Genomic DNA, 16,430 nt, shown 5'->3' with positions numbered 1-16,430 from the left:
ACCACGTGCCAGGATCCCTGCTGCCAGGAGGTCACCAAATGTGCCACCACGTGCCAAGATCCGTGCTGCCAGGAGGTCACCAAGTGTGTCACCACGTGCCAGGATCCCTGCTGTAAGGAAGTGACCACCTGTGTCACCACGTGCCAAGATCCGTGTCGTCAAGAGGTCACCAAGTGCACCACAACGTGCCAGGATCCCTGCTGCCAGGAGGTCACCAAGTGTGTCACCACGTGCCAGGATCCGTGTCGTCCAGAGGTCACCAAGTGTGTCACCACAACGTGCCAAGATCCGTGTTGTAAGGAGGCCACCAAATGTGTCACCACAACGTGCCAAGATCCCTGCTGTAAGGAAGTGACCACCTGTGTCACCACGTGCCAAGATCCGTGTCGTAAGGAGGTCACCAAGTGCACAACCGTCTGTCGGGATCCGTGCTGCAAGGAGGTCACCAAATGTGTCACCACGTGCCAGGATCCGTGTCGTCAAGAGGTCACCAAGTGTGTCACCACAACGTGCCAAGATCCCTGTTGTAAGGAAGTGACCACCTGTGTCACCACAACGTGCCAGGATCCGTGTTGTAAGGAGGTCACCAAGTGTGTCACAACGTGCCAGGATCCGTGTTGTAAGGAGGTCACCAAGTGCACCAGGACATGTGTGGACCCGTGCTGCCGGGAGGTGACCAAATGTGTCACCACGTGCCAGGATCCCTGCTGCCAGGAGGTCACCAAGTGTGTCACCACAACGTGCCAAGATCCCTGCTGCAAAGAAGTGACCAAGCGCACCAGGACGTGCGTGGATCCGTGCTGCAAGGAGGTGACCAAATGTGTCACCACGTGCCAGGATCCGTGCTGCCAGGATGTCACCAGGTGTGTCACCACGTGCCAAGATCCCTGCTGCAAGGAGGTCACCAAATGTGTCACCACGTGCCAGGATCCGTGCTGCAAGGAGGTCACCACACGCACCACCTGTGTGGACCCGTGTTGTCAAGATGTCACCAGGTGTGTCACCACGTGTGTGGACCCGTGTTGTCAGGATGTCACCAAGCGTGTCACCACGTGTGTAGATCCATGTTGTCAGGATGTCACCAGGTGTGTCACCACATTTGTGGGCCCGTGTGGCAAGAAAGCCACCAGGGGCCTCACGCCGTGTTACGATCCCTGCTGCAAGAAGGTGACCAAGTGGAGCAGCCCGTGCGTGATCCCCTGGTTCAGGAAAGGGGCCAAGTCCAGCACCAGATGTGCAGATCCCTGCTCCAAGAAGGGGCACAAGCACAGCTCCAGATGTGTGGACCCGTGCTACAAGAAGGTGTACAAGTGCTCCACCACGTGCCAAGATCCGTGTTGTGTGGCCAGGTGTGACCCCAGGTGTGTGGACCCCTGTTGTCAGGAGGTCGCCAAATGTGTCACCAGGTGTGTGGATCCGTGTTGTCAGGAGGTCACCAAGTGCAGAACCAGGTGTGTGGACCCCTGTTGTCAGGAGGTCACCAAGCGTGTCACCACGTGCCAGGATCCCTGCTGCCAGGAGGTCACCAAATGTGTCACCACATGCCAAGATCCCTGCTGCCAGGAGGTCACCAGGTGTGCCACCAGGTGTGTGGATCCGTGTTGCCAGGAGGTCACCAAGTGTGTCACCACGTGCCAGGATCCGTGTCGTCAAGAGGTCACCAAATGTGTCACCACGTGCCAGGATCCCTGCTGTGTCACCAGGTGTGTTGATCCTTGCTGCCAGGAGGTGACCAAATGTGTCACCACGTGTGCGGATCCCTGTTGTCAAGAGGTCACCAAATGTGTCACCAGGTGCGTTGACCCCTGCTGCCAGGATGTCACCAAGTGCGTCACCACGTGCCAGGACCCCTGCTGTGCCACCAGGTGTGTCACCAGGTGTGTGGATCCCTGTTGTGGCAGAGTGACCAAGTACAGCACCAGGTGTGTGGATCCCTGCTGCCAGGACGTCACCAAATGCGTCACCACGTGCCAGGACCCCTGCTGTGCCACCAGATGTGCCACCAGATGTGTCGATCCCTGTTGCCAGGGGGTGACCACATGTGCCACCAGGTGTGTGGATCCCTGCTGCCAGGAGGTCACCAAATGTGTCACCACGTGCCAGGACCCCTGCTGCCAAGGTGTCACCAAATGCGTCACCACGTGCCAAGATCCTTGCTGTGCCACCAGATGTGTTGATCCTTGTTGCCAAGGTGTCACCAAATGTGTCACCACGTGCCAAGATCCTTGCTGTGCCACCAGATGTGCCACCAGATGTGTTGATCCTTGTTGCCAGGGTGTCGCCAAATGTGTCACCACGTGCCAGGACCCCTGCTGCCAGGATGTCACCAAATGTGTCACCACCTGCCAAGATCCTTGCTGTGCCACCAGATGTGCCACCAGATGTGTCGATCCCTGCTGCCAGGGCGTGACCGCGTGCCAGGACCCCTGCTGCCAGGACGTCGCCAAATGTGTCACCACGTGCCAGGACCCGTGCTGTGTCCCCAGCTGTGTCCCCAGCTGTGTCCCCAGCTGTGTCCCCAGCTGTGTCCCCAGCTGTGTCCCCAGCTGTGCCCCTCCGTGTGCCGACCCCTGCCGTGCCACCCCGCAGTGCCGCGGCGGCGCCCAGGTTGTCACCAGGTGCGCCGACTCCTGCGCCACCACCTGCGTCACCCAGACCTGCCCCGTGTGCGGCCAGCGCTGCTCCGTGTCCTGCTCCCCCAAATTCCGGGCTCCTTGAGGGGATCTGGGTTGGGATCCGAAGGATTCTCCAAAGGAAGAGCAAATCCTCGTTTTTTTGGTTTTTTGTTTTCCTCGCCTTCTGCCTCCTCCCTGCTGTCGTGACCCTCAAGAAAGCGCCTTTCCTCTCGGGATGTAACCGAGCGATTTTGTGCCCCCGGGGTTGCTCCCCGGGAGAAAGAATTCCACAGTTCCCCCCAGCGCTGGGAGTGCTGGTGGGGGGAATTCCCCTGATCCTTTTCCTTTCCCTTTTCTCAAGCAATAAAAAAAATAAAAAGAAACGATTTCGGCATTCCTTCGCTTCCCGCCCTTTATCCTCTTAATTCTTTCCCGAAAATCTTGATTTTTTTGTTAAAAAAAAAAAAAAAAATCTTGTGGAAGTCTCACTCAGATCGTGGAGGTGGAAGGGACACACAGGGGTCATCAAATCCAAGTCCAAGGACATCCCAAAATCCCACCGTGTCCCTGGGAGCGTTGTCGAGCTCTGGGGGATTTGGGATGGCGACCATTCAATGGGGTCAACGCTCCCGTGTTATGGTGGGAAGAATTTTTCCCGAAATCCGCCCCAATTCCCAACCCCTGGCACGTCTCCAGCCCTTCCTCAATCCTCACGCTGGCCTGAAATCCCAGAGAAATGATGAAATCCCAGATAAACGTCTGAAATCCCATAAAAATGTCTGAAATCCCAGATAAACCTCTGATATCCCAGCTAAACGCCTGAAACCCCAAATAAATTCCTGAAATCCCAAACAAACACCCGAAATCCCCAATAAACACCTGAAATCCCAGCTCATTCCCACGGGCTGCAAGAACCACCCGGAAACCCCAACAAATTGAATTTTCCAAGCGTTCCCCCATCCCTTCCATCGCCCCCTTCTCCATCCTAAATCCCCAAACGGGGTTCGGGACCATCTCGGGACACTCCCGAGGTTGAGCTGGGCCTGGGCAGGGTTTGGAGGAGCAAATCCCGGTTGGAATGCGGGCGGGAGGAGCGGGGGTGGCGGCAGACGGGGTGGGACCGTCTGGGAGAAGCCACCGGCTCCTCCAAAGATGCCCCAAGGCCCGGGCTTGGTGAACTCTCAGAGCTCCTCTGGGTTTTCATCGTGCTCCAAAACTCCCCTAAAATTCCGTAAAAATTCCCTGCAAGCGACGATTTCTTTCCCTCTCGCTCCCGAATCCCGCGGTTTTCTGGGAAATAAAAATGTTGGCGGGGAAAAAAATTTGGTTTTTTGGATTGATTTTTTTCCCATTTCTGGCAGGGTGTTTAATCCTTCACGTGTCCATAAAATTCAGATTTAAATCATCTCGGAGCAGCAGAGAGCAGAAAAAACAATTCCAGAAAAAAAAAAAAACAAACCACGGATGGGAATTCTTCCTGCATGACCAGCTGGATGTTTATTCCACACCTGTGGAATTAAAAATCGCTGCTCACTACAAGAAAATGTTGTAGAATCCCCCTGGTTCCTCTGTCAGGTGAAGTTCTCTGAGCTCTAAAATTTCCATGGAGATCAAAACAATTTTATCCACTAAATTAAAAAAAAATTCGGATGAAATTCAGTTTTTTTCCTGAAAGAAACTGAGAAAAATCAAAGCGAAGAAGGCAAAGAGGTAAAAGAGGTGAGGATTAATTTTTTTTTTTTCCTCTAACCACAGCCAGTTCCTCCTTCCCAGATTTAATTAGTCAGGTGCTAATTGTCATTCCTCCCTGAGCTCTCACCTTCCGGAGTAAACAGGAAAAGAGGCGGGAACGGTGGGATTTGGGTTCCTCTGGAAACGAGGATGTCATGGCTGGATCCAAATTGTCCCCACATTGTCCCTCGGGCATGGCCTGAAGGAGCCACTCATGCCCATGTGAGGCTTGGTGGCCTCTCCTCTCACCCTCCTGGCATCCCAAAAATTCCAGGATTCCCGGAGCCACCTGGAGCCTCCCTCCTTCCCCGGGACCGTGTGGGAACGAGGGGAGGGGAAAGTTGGGTTTGATGGAAGCCCTGGAGGTTTAATTGTGACCAAGCGTGGAGGGTTGGGGCTGGAAAATTGGGAGAATCCTTGATTTCTGTGAGAATTAAATGAAAATAAAAACATGGGGGAAAAAAAAAAATTTCATTTTCTCGCTCGGGAAAACGGGAATTCTGCACTGGGTTGGAGAGGTTCAGCCTCGACCTCGTGTCCAGTTCTGGGCAATCGTGGAAAAGGGACGTGGAGGGGGCCAAGGATGGGAAATCCAGGGATGGGAACGGGGCCGGAAAAAGGTCTGGAAAATCCTGAGGGAGCTGAGGGGGGCTCAAGCTGGAGAAATTGGGATCCAGGGGGGAATTTTGGGACCTTCCAGGGAAAATTTAGGATCTGATCCCAGGGAATGGGGACAGGACAAGAGGGAACGGCCTCGAGCTGCGCCAGGGTGGGAAATTTGGGATGATTTTTCCATGGAAAAAGGGTTGGGAAACATTGGAAGAGGCACAGGGAGGGTTGGATCCCCATCCCTGGAGGGGTCTGAGGAATTCCTGGAATTCTGGGGATGGGGCACAGCTTGGACTCGATTCTCTGGGCGATCTTCCCCAACCTCAGGGATTTTGGGATCCTGGAAAATCTTTGGCCGTTCAGCACGAGACAAGACCCCAGCCCCGGAGCTGGAGCTGCTGCCCCGGCGGAATTCCCTCATGGAATTCCCTGCGGAACGAGAATCACCGGAGCCGCCGCGGGACGTGGCCGTGGGCTCCTGACTCAACTCCAGCTGCCCATAAGTGCAATGGAGATTCCCAAATGAGTGCTAATTAGGGATAACGAGCCGGCCCCGTGACCTTCCCGCGTGTCGGGAGCGCGGCTCCGTTGACGTCTCCCGAAATAAATCCACTTTTGGAAGGCCCCAATTTGGAGCTGATCAGAGTTAACCACGGGGTGTGAAGGAACTCGGGGTACCAAGGGAGGTGCAGGACCGGCCCTCAGAGATGGTTTTGAGGTGAGCCTGGAGCCTGAGGAGCTGTTCCAACCGGAATTTGGGATATTCCTCGGGGAGATAAGAGTTGGAAGTTGCTCTGGGGAGGATCAAGGGGGGAATTTCCACACCCGGCAGCTCGAGGAGGAAAAAATCGGGAGGGATTCACCTGATTTAAAACTCAACTCCCAAACCCCGAGCTCTGCTGGGTGCAGCCTCTCCTCCCACGGCAAAAAAAAAAACAAAAACCAACGAGCAAATCACGCTCCATGAATCCAAATTTATCCCTGGAAAAGCTCCCCGGGGCAGAGGAGCCTCGGGACAGGGGGGAGAAGCCACACGTGAGGAGCTGAGTGTGTGGAAAAGCTGAGCCACCCGTGAGGTGGCAAAAAACCCGTGGGGATCTGTCAGCTCCGGGTGGAATTCCCAGTGCCCGGTGCTGGAATTCTCCAGGACGTGCTGGTCGTGCTGGGTTGGTTGGTTTGGGGTTGTTTTTTTTTTTTTTTTGTCCTTATTTAGCATTTTTGTGATGGTCACGTTCTCATTTCTGTGATTGGGATTTTCCATTATGGGCAAAACTTTTAATAAAAATTGTATGCTGGGCCTAAATGTCAATTAAACCGGAGACTTTTTGCATTTTTCTGGGATGGAAAAATCATTTTTAAAATGAGGGTTATTCTGCCTTGAAAGGCTTGAAATATTCCTCAAAGGAGCTGGAGCTGTGTCCCTGTTGGAATTTCCAATCATGGATGGTGTTAATCCATGGAGAGGAATGGGTTGGATGAATGAAAAAAAAAAATTAATTTATCAGGAAAACGAGGATCTCAAGGTTGTTTTGGGAGTGCTGGAGGATTGGCTGTGCCTTCCCATGAGAATTAGGACAGGGCATTTCTCATAGTAAATCCAATTAATTATCCATCTTCCCTAATAACAGCCATCCCAAGTTGGAAAAACCCCAAGTATCAAAACCTGACATTTATGAAAATAAGGCCACTGAAAACGTCCCAGCACATTAAACCCCTTTCAGAAAACCAATTAATTCAACACCAGCTGGTTTGTACTTTTTTTTTTTTTTTTTTTTTTTTTTTTTAATGACCCCGCCATTCCCGTTGGGAACCGCATGACCGGAGCGGGGCTGGCTCAGCATCACCTGCTTTTCCTGGAAGAGGGCTTCCACCAAAAAATTAGGATGCAAACCAAACATGCAAAGCACGTGGAGGTGGAGCCTGCCGGGGCAGTTTGTGGTCACCTGTCCGTCCCCCTGGGCTCCCGCGTTTCCGGAGCTGACGCCACTCCGGCCGTATAAAAGGTTTGGATTCGGAGGCTCCCGCCAGTTCCTTTGGATTCTCTCCGTCGCTCTCCAGGACCGGTGACCAGGTAAGTCCTGCTGGGATTTATCAGGGAATTTTTATCAGGATATCTCGTGGAAAATGGAGTTTGTTCTTGGTCCGCCGGGAGTTTCGCTCTTCTGCTTCTCGGCCGGGATTTGTCTTGGGATTGGGGATTTTATTTTAGGGTTTGCTGTGCCTGGAGGAGGTTGGGGAAGTCACCTCCTCCAAAAAAGTGGCTGCCTCTTCTGGTCCCTCCTGTTCCCTCCTGGTTAATTTGTTCCTGCCTCATTAAGGCTGGGGATTGAATAAATGAGTGGATGCTGTGGAGCAGCTCCTGGGACTTCAAACGGGATGGGTGGGAAGAGGTTTTATCTGGAAGGAGGGAGCTGCAGGATTCCTGCAGGCAAAGCCTGGGGAGATCTCTGGGAGAAGCCAAGAGGAGGAAATGAGTTGGAAATGGGAGCTGCAGCCTCTGGGCCAACCCTTCCCTCACAGAAGGACGAGTCCCATGAATCCTCCCAAAAAATTCCAGCAGCATCCCAGGATCTGGAGGATCATCAGGATGGGAGAGCTCAGCCTGTGGAGACCTTGGAGTCTTTTCCAGGATCTGCAGGAGCTCCAGGGAAGCTGGAGAGAGATTTTTTCCTCTGGAACTGCATGGACAGGAAAAGGGGAAACGGGTTTACACTGAATGATGGGAAATTTAGGTTGGATATTGGGAAAAAATTTAAGAGGGGAAGCCCTGGCCCAGGTTATTCCATGGATTCCCCATCCCTGGAAGTGTCCAAGGCCAGGCTGGACAGGTCTTGCAGCAGCTTGGCCTGGGTTGGAAGGAGATGATCTTTGAGATCCCTCCCGAGCCAAACCGCCCCATGATTCCATGGGATAATGGCAGGATTGGCCTCCGGGCTTTGTGGTTGGGAATTCCCAGCGTGGGGAACGTGCCCAGGTGGGCGTGAGGATCTGATGAGGAAGGGATAAAACTTGAGAAGCTGAGAGCAGGAGGAGCTGAAGTATTTTTGTGTCATGGATTCTACCAAGCTGGACTCCGGGCAATCCCGTAAAATTCAGGATTTGCGCCTCGAGGTTTCCTCATTGGTTCCCAATGAAGGAAGGGAATCCCATAAACACCCTGGGACTGGCCCAGATCGTGGTGCTGCTGATCCCAGCAGGGGCCATTCCCCGAAGAGCTGGACTTGATGCCCAACTCCAGAATTGGGGAATCCTGAACTCGGGCGGCTTTTCCTGACGTTCCTTTCCTCAGCGGGGCACAGACCTCACGGGCTGAAATCCTAATTTATTTTTTTTTTTGTCCTTTTCCCAGCTTTTTTCCCAGCTTTTTCCTTCTACCCCTGCACCTCTCCAGGATGTCCTACTACTACGAGCAGCGCAAGCAGCCCTGCCTGCCCCCCGCCATCTGCCTGCAGAAATGCGTCAAGTGCCCCGAGCCCTGCGCCACCCAATGCGTCGAGGTCTGCCAGGAGCCCTGTGCCACCCAGTGTGCCACCAGCTGCGCCCCACAGTGCGTGGACGTCTGTGCCACCCCGTGTGCCACCCAGTGTGCCACCAGCTGCGCCCCGCAGTGCGTGGACGTTTGCGTCCCGCAGTGCACCGACGTCTGTGCCACCCCGTGTGCCACCCAGTGTGCCACCAGCTGTGCCCCGCAGTGTGTGGACGTCTGTGCCACCCCTTGTGCCACCCAATGTGCCACCAGCTGTGCCCCGCAGTGCGTGGACGTCTGTGCCACCCCCTGTGCCACCCAGTGTGCCACCAGCTGTGCCCCGCAGTGCGTGGACGTCTGCGTCCCCCAGTGCCCGGCCCAGTGCCCCGAGCCTTGTGTCACCAAGTGCGTGGAGCAGTGCCAGTCCGAGGTTTGCAGCACCAAGTGCGTGGAGAAGTGCGAGGCCGTGTGCCTGGAGCCCTGCTCCGGGCCCTGCTGATCCCGGCGTGGAGAACACGGCGCAGAACCGCGGGCGACGCCGCGAGGCCTCTCCTGCTCTGATCGTCCCACGTTTTGTTCTTCTTGGAAAAAAAATTTCCTCTCTGTTCCCTGTGTTTTCACTTCTGCTCCTGCCATGCCAGCGTTTTTCCTCGATCAATTCCTGATATTTTAGCGTTGGGGGTCTCGGGAAGCACTGGCAGCAGGTGGTGGTGGAAGACGTCGACGTTTTTTTCCCCCTTCCCCTCTTGTGTCTTGTAAATCCCCTGTGCAGCATTAAAAAAAATGACCATCGATGGCACCAGTTGTCTTTTGTCTTTTTTTTCTCCCCGTTTCTGCGTCTTCAGACCCCAAAATATCTCCCTTAGTTTCCCGTTTTCAAAAGGGGTTGGGGGAGGGATTTGTGCCTGAAGTAAAAAAAAAGAAAAAGAAGTTTTAATAGGGAGGAATTGCTTCTAATCCCACAAAGGAAATCATCATCTGGTCGGGTCTTCTCTGAGAGATGCTTGAAATTATTGATAGAAATTTGATTTTCAGACAGAATTTTGGTCTTCAGAGTTTGGGATTTTGGAGGCAAATCTTAAAAACCGCCAAAAGGCGAATTTAAGTGGAGCAAAGCCTTAAATTCGTAAAGAGGGAACTGAACACTTGGAAGTCGCAATTTTAAATAAATATAAATTTATTCAAATTTATTTAAACTCTTAAGTTTGGATAAGTTTGTAGCCGAAGGTGACCCCCTTGTCTGTAGGGACTCAAGCCCATAAAAAAACCCCCGAAATTTTGGAGATAAACCTCCCACTGTTGGGATTGTGCCTGTGGATTTCTTCACCTCCAGCTCCGTGCTGGCCACGCCATTTCCACGTCTGGGAATGCTGAAATCGCTCCCCACCTACCCCCTCATTACGGGAAGGGTGGGGAATGTCTGATCTGGAGAAGAAAAGAGAGATATTTTTATTCAGGGGTGTGCCAACCCCGTTTCCAAATCGCCTTTTTAATGTGCAGGTGGGGAGGAGAGGAGCAGGTTCCTGTCGACACCAGGAGGTGACACCAAAAAAAGGTGACACCAAAAAAAAGGTGACACCCTCAGACACGGGAGGGAAAAAAACGCGGCAGGGGAAGGCAAAGCAGGAGCAGGAATTCCCCCCCCCCAAAAAAAAAAAACAAAACCCAAAAAAATCTGAAATTTCGGGTCCAGGCTCTGCCTCGGGGGTGACTTGGAGGTGCCACTTCTGTGACATCTTGGGGGCAGGGAAAAGGTTTTAAAAACCAGGGCAAACAACCTCACACTTGGAGCAGGAATTCCCAGGGAAACGAGGAATTTGCACCTCGAATTCCGCCCGAGGAAGCCAAATCCGAGAGGATCCAAGCCCTGCCTTGGAGGTGCCAATTTTGTGACATTTTAGGGGCATGGAAAAGGTTTTAGTTGGGAATAATGGGAAAAAAAAATAACCTGAGCACACCTGGATTGGAAATTCCCAAGAAATGAGGAGTTTGAGCCTCAAATTCCTCCAAATCTTTGGGGATCCAGGCTCTGGGAATGCGACTTTTGTGTCCTCTTGGAGGCCTGGGAAAGGTTTAAATCAGGAATTATGGGAAATGTTCAAATCGGGAATTATGGGAAAGGTTTAAATCGGGAATTATGGGAAATGTTCAAATCGGGAATTATGGGAAAGGTTTCAATCAGGAATTATGGGAAAGGTTCAAATCGGGAATTATGGGAAAGGTTTAAATCGGGAATCATGGGAAATGGTTAAATCAGGAATCATGGGAAATGTTCAAATCGGGAATTATGGGAAATGTTCAAATCGGGAATTATGGGAAATATTTAAATCAGGAATTATGGGAAAGGTTCAAATCAGGAATCACGTGGAGCTCTTCCAACCCCATTCTGGATTCTGGAACATTCTCATCCCCATCCATCACCTGTCAGCCACTGGAATTTTTCCATTTTTCCCTGGGATCATGGGAGTGCCTGGAAAATCCAGAGGAAGCGGCCGGAGGGACCTGAAGTCCCTGTGGCCAAACCCTGACACACCAGATGTGGTCAGCTCCAGGAATTGCTGGAATTCCTGGGATATTTGCAATAAATCAGGGATATTTCATCAGGAAACGAGGGAGCCTGGAAAATCTTCCTCATTTCTTGGGCAAAAAAAAAAAAAAATTTAGATTTCATTCCTGGGTTTGGGGATGGGAAATAGAGAAAGGAAACAGCAAAAATCCCCTTCCAAACTGGGATTTTGGAGAGATTCCCAATCTCTCAGGATTTCTGGAGATCCCTCCATTGCTCCCGAACCAAAATCATCCCAAAAACTCATTCTTGAATGGATGTGAACCCCAAATTTTGTGGGATTTCAGCCCGGGGGTAAATTATTAATGAATTACGAATGAATTATTAACCAATTATTAACAAATCACCCCTTAACGATCAGCCTTGGGTGTGCCCAATCCCCCGCAGCCGGGAGAGGAGGGAATCTCTGCCAGATTTTGACTGAGGTCCAGGGGGTGGGAGCGGAGCCGGTTCCGGTTGTGAAAGATTCTGGTCACCGAGTTTAATCCGGAGTCATCGGCCCTTGCCGTGGGGATATAAAAGCTGCTCCTTCGGGAAGCTCCACACCCGCAGCGGCTCCTCCTGAGCTCCCTCTGCACCAGGTGAGTCCTTCCCTGCCCAGGTGAGGGGGGTTTGGTGCCCCAGGGATTTTTCCCGGGGTGGGAAAAATGGGATTTTTATTGGGGGGGCCAGAAAAGTGGGATTTTCTCCAGGGTTGGAAAAATGGGATTTTTATTGGGGGGCCAGAAAAGTGGGATTTTCCCCAGGGTTGGAAAAATGGGATTTTCCCAGGGTTAGAAAAATGGGATTTTCCCAGGGTCGGAAAAATGGGATTTTCCCCAGGGTCGGAAAAATGGGATTTTTCTTTGTGGGGGACAGAAAAATGGGATTTTCCCCAGGGTTGGAAAAATGGGATTTTTGGGGGGTCGTAAAAATGGGATTTTCCCCAGGGTTGGAAAAATGGGATCTTTATCTCCCTTTTATTTCCCAATCTGGGGTTGTCTCCCCTTAAATAATCCCGCCTGCAACGGGTGGAAAATCGTATTGTGGAATTTTGGGATATAAAAGCTGCTCCTTCGGGAAACTCCACACCCGCAGCGGCTCCTCCTGAGCTCCCTCTGCACCAGGTGAGTCCTTCCCTGCCCAGGTGAGGGGGTTTGGTGCTCCAGAATTGGAAAAAAATGGGATTTAAAAAGTGATTTTTTGGGGGGGTTGGAAAAATGGGATTTTCCCCAGAGTTGGAAAAATGAGATTTTTTTCCACCATTTTCTTTCCCAATCTGGAGTCGTCTCCCCTCCCCAAATATTTTGAATATTATCAAATACTGGGTTGGTATCCAATACTGGGATTGTTATCAAAGGATTTTTTCCCCTCACAGAATTCCCAGTTCCTGAGATTTTTATTTTTTTTTGTCCCAGTTTTCCTCTTTGGCTGCTTTTCTCGAGTTCCCTCCAAATCCACTTTAAGTTTAAACCTCCCGGGGTCGATCTGGGAGCTCAGAGTCCCCCCCCCACAAAAAAAAGGCGATTTTTAGTTTTTGATTTTGAATTCCAGGCTCTCCCAGGATGTCCCAGCAGCAGAAGCAGCAGCAGCCGATCCCTCCCCAGTGCCAGCAGAAATGTGGCCCCGTGCCCAAGGGGGCCCAGCAAAGCCAGGCCCAGCAAAGCCAGGCCCAGCAAAGCCAGGCCCCCAAAGGCCAGGCTGTGAAGAGCATCCCACAGCAGCAGCAGTGCTGCAAGCAGAAGTAGGAGCCATCCCAAAATCTTAAAATCCTAAAATCCCAAAATCTCAAAATCTCAAAATCCCCAAATCTCCAAATCCCAAAATCTCAAAATCCCCAAATCTCCAAATTCCAAAATCTCCAAATCCCCAAATCTCCAAATTCCAAAATCCCAAAATCTCAAAATCCCCAAATCTCAAAATCCCCAAATCCCCAAATCCCCAAATCCCCAAATCCCCCAATCTCCAAATCTCCAAATCCCAAAATCCCGAAATCTCCAAATCCCCAAATCCCCAAATCCCCAAATCCCCAAATCCCAAAATCCCCAAATGCCAAAATCCCCAAATCCCCAAATCCCCAAATCCCAAAATCCCCAAATCTCCAAATCCCCAAATCCCCAAATCCCCAAATCCCCAAATCCCAAAATCTCAAAATCCCCAAAATCCAGAAAATCCCCAAATCCCCAAAAACCCCCAAAAAATCCCAAAAATCCCAAATCCTGCTTTTCCCACCTCTCCTGGCTCCCGGGAACGTCTCCGGACCTGCACCCGCCTGCTTTGCAGAAATTACCTCATAACGAGCTGAGCTTAATTAGCTGAAAAAAAAAAATAATTAACGAATCGCTGGGCTGGTTTTAATTCCGAAATTAATTTGGGATCTGGCGCAATAAAATGCTGGAATGACGTCGTGGTTTTTTTTGGTGGTTTTCTCTTTCTTTTTTATGTCCCCCCCCCCAAAAAAAAAAAAAATCAATTTTAATCACACACAAATCTCGGTTTTTGTAAGCTCAGCCTCCTCTCCATCTTTATCAGGAGAAGCCATTGAAAATCCCCAAAACTTGGAATAAAAATCCCGAAAACTTGATTTAAAAATTCCCAAAGTTTGGTATAAAAATCTCCAAAAAGGTTCCCAAAACTTGGAATAAAAATCCCCAAAACTTGATTTAAAAATTCCCAAAGTTTAGTATAAAAATCCCCAAGAGTTGGTGTAAAAACCCCAAAACTTGGTATAAGATCCTCCCCCAAAACTTGGCACAAAAATCCCCAAAACTTGGTACAAAAATCCCCAAAACTTCGTAGAAAAAAAATCCCTAAAATTTGATACAAAACCCCCAAAACTTGGTATAAAACTTCCCAAAATTTAGCACAAACCTCCCCAAACCTTGGTACAAAAATCCCCAAACCTTGATTTTAAAAATCCCAAAATTTGACACCAAAACCCCCACGACCAGGAACTAAAAAAAAATCGCAAAATTCGCTTTTCAAAGCCGCTTTTATTGTGGGATTTTCACTGTGATAATTCCGACACCAAATCCCAAACTCCGACTGGTGGTGAAATATTCCCGCCTGGAATTCTTCTTTTATCCCGTCTGCGCCACTCCCGTGGTTAATCCCTTCCCAAACGTGTCTGGAGTGAAGTTAATTATCCATTAATTGCGATAATTATGGAATATTCTCGGCCTGAGCTGTTCTTTGACACCTCCGAGGAAAATCAAGGGGAGGGAGAGCTCGGATCTGTCCTAAAAATCTTCTTTTTTTTTTCTTTCCCACCTCAGTTCCAAAGGATTCTTTTAATCCCACCAAAATTTGATCTATCCTAAAATTCTTCATTTTCCCACCTCAATTCCAAAGGATTCTTTCAATCCCACCAAAATCGGATCTATCCTAAAAATCTTCTTTTTTTTTCCCACCTCAATCCCAAATGATTCTTTTTTTAATCCCACCAAATATTCAGCACTAATTCCCGATTTGGGAAGGTTTGATCTTTTTTTTTTTTTGGCTCCAGATTCCGCACAAACCCGATTATTTACAGGGAAAAAAAAAATCCCAAATTCCAGGTGGGAGCTGGAATCCAGGGGAGAAAGGCAGGAAAATGGGGATGAGTTCTTCCTTGGATTTTTGGGTATTTTAACTTCATGGACCTCGCTTTGTTCATTGATTTTTTTTTTTATTATTATTTTTTGGGGGATTGGGGACAAAAAAAAAAAAAAAAAGGGGGCAGGAATTTGGGAACTACACTTGAAGCCATTCCCGACGGGAATTCCCTGCTGTTAGTAAAGGACAAAGCGTTAGAGGGAGGGGAGGCTGGAAGGAATTCCTGAAAAAAAAAAAAAAAAAAGCCCTGCAGGGGTTTAAAAAAAAAAAATAAAAAGGTTTGGAAAAAAAAAAAAATCCATCACAAAACAAACAAAAAAAATTTCTGGATTCTGGGAGAAAAATCTCCTGGATTTGGATTTTCCCTCTATTTCTGCCACAGGCCGGGCTGTTCCAGCTGCTGCTCCAGGGGAGGGAATTTCTCGGGAAGGGAGCGCTGCTCCGGGATTTCCTGGAATTCCTGCTTTTCCTGGGAGCACGGGGTAGGAACCGAGATTTCCTGGAATTCCTGCTTTTCCTGGGAACACGGGGTGGGAACCGAGATCTCCTGGAATTCCTGCTTTTCCTGGGAACACGGGGTGGGATCTGGGAGTGGGACTGGGATTGGGATTTCCTGGGATTCCTGTTTTTCTGGGATGGACACCGGGATTTCTTTGCATTCCTGTTTTTCTGGGATGGACACCGGGATTTCTTTGCATTCCTGTTTTTCCTGGGAATGCTCGACGGGTTCAGGGCACGACACCGGCATTGGCACCGGAGTTTCCCGGCATTCCTGCTTTTCCTGGGCACATGGAATGGGGTCGGGACATGAAACTGGGATGGGGACAGGGGTGTCCTTGCACTCCTGCTTTTCTGGGATGGACACCGGGATTTCCTGGGATTCCTTTTTTTCTGGGATGGACACCGGGATTTCCTTGCATTGCTGCTTTTCTGGGATTTCCTGGGATTCCCGTTTTTCTGGGATGGACACCGGCATTTCCTTGCATTCCTGTTTTTCCTGGGAACACGGGACAGGGTCAGGGATGGACACCGGAATTTCCTGGGATTCCTTTTTTTCTGGGATGGACACCGGGATTTCTTTGCATTCCTGTTTTTCTGGGATGGACACCGGGATTTCCTTGCACTCCTGTTTTTCTGGGATGGACACCGGGATCTCCCGGCACTGCTGCTTCTCCTGGGCCCCCGCCTCAACCTCGGGATCGGGAGCGGCACCGGGAACCGGGATCTGCTCCTGCCCCTCCAGCTCCGCCGCCGTCGGTTCCGGGCAGGATTTCTCTTGGGATTTCGGGAATTTCGGAGGGAATTCGCTTTGCTGCTGCTGCTGCTGCTCCTGGGGCGGGCACTGCGGCACCGGAGCTTCCCCTTGTCCCGGTTCCGGAATCGTTTTTTCCGGGCAAGGCACCGGGATTTGGGGATGCTGCGACAGCTCCGGGCTCAGTTTTGGGGTGGTTTTACCCAAACCGGGTGGGAGCGTGAGCTCCTGCTTGATTTGCATCTGGTTCAGAGACATCTCTGCGGGGAAACGGGATCACCTGGTGGAAAAAATGGGAATTTCTTGTGTTACCGGCACGAGGATGAAATAGTTATTTAAAAAAAAAAAAAAAAAAAAAAAGTTAAAAAAAAAGAAAAAAAGCAGCCCAATTTTCCTCCTCTGCCCTTGGCTTCCCGAGGTTTTTCCCTAAGGAATCGTGATTTATTCCTCCTTTTATTCCTCCTTTTCCATCCTCCCTCCCAGCTCCTGATCCCTCCTTTCTGACGAGGCAGAGCCGCCCCTCTGAAGCTGCGTCGCAGCTCCTCTTCCTCCTGCTCTTCCCCAAATCCCAAATCCCTTTGATTTCTCTCCTGGGCAATTGCGGAGGAGAGCCGGCAA

The 16,430-nt window shown here is 50.5% G+C and overlaps 1 protein-coding gene across 1 annotated transcript; it reads right to left on the bottom strand.

Annotated features, from left to right (window-relative positions):
• Nucleotides 1-14,927: 14,927 nt before the first annotated feature.
• On the bottom strand, nt 14,928-16,070 carry LOC148220801 (uncharacterized). Its single transcript, XM_088154747.1, has 4 exons — nt 15,508-16,070; nt 15,303-15,414; nt 15,094-15,269; nt 14,928-15,009 (listed from the first exon to the last, which is right to left on the bottom strand). Exons 1-4 carry the CDS (start codon nt 16,068-16,070, stop codon nt 14,928-14,930), a joined length of 933 nt encoding a protein of 310 aa, XP_088010873.1.
• Nucleotides 16,071-16,430: the final 360 nt, after the last annotated feature.

This window comes from Sturnus vulgaris, chromosome 31 (assembly GCF_052056855.1).
Source record: "Sturnus vulgaris isolate bStuVul1 chromosome 31, bStuVul1.hap1, whole genome shotgun sequence".
In the NCBI taxonomy this organism is placed as follows: Eukaryota; Metazoa; Chordata; class Aves; order Passeriformes; family Sturnidae; genus Sturnus; species Sturnus vulgaris.
The sequence above is the reverse complement of the archived record's forward strand: the minus strand, read 5'-3'. Positions and strand labels throughout refer to the sequence as shown.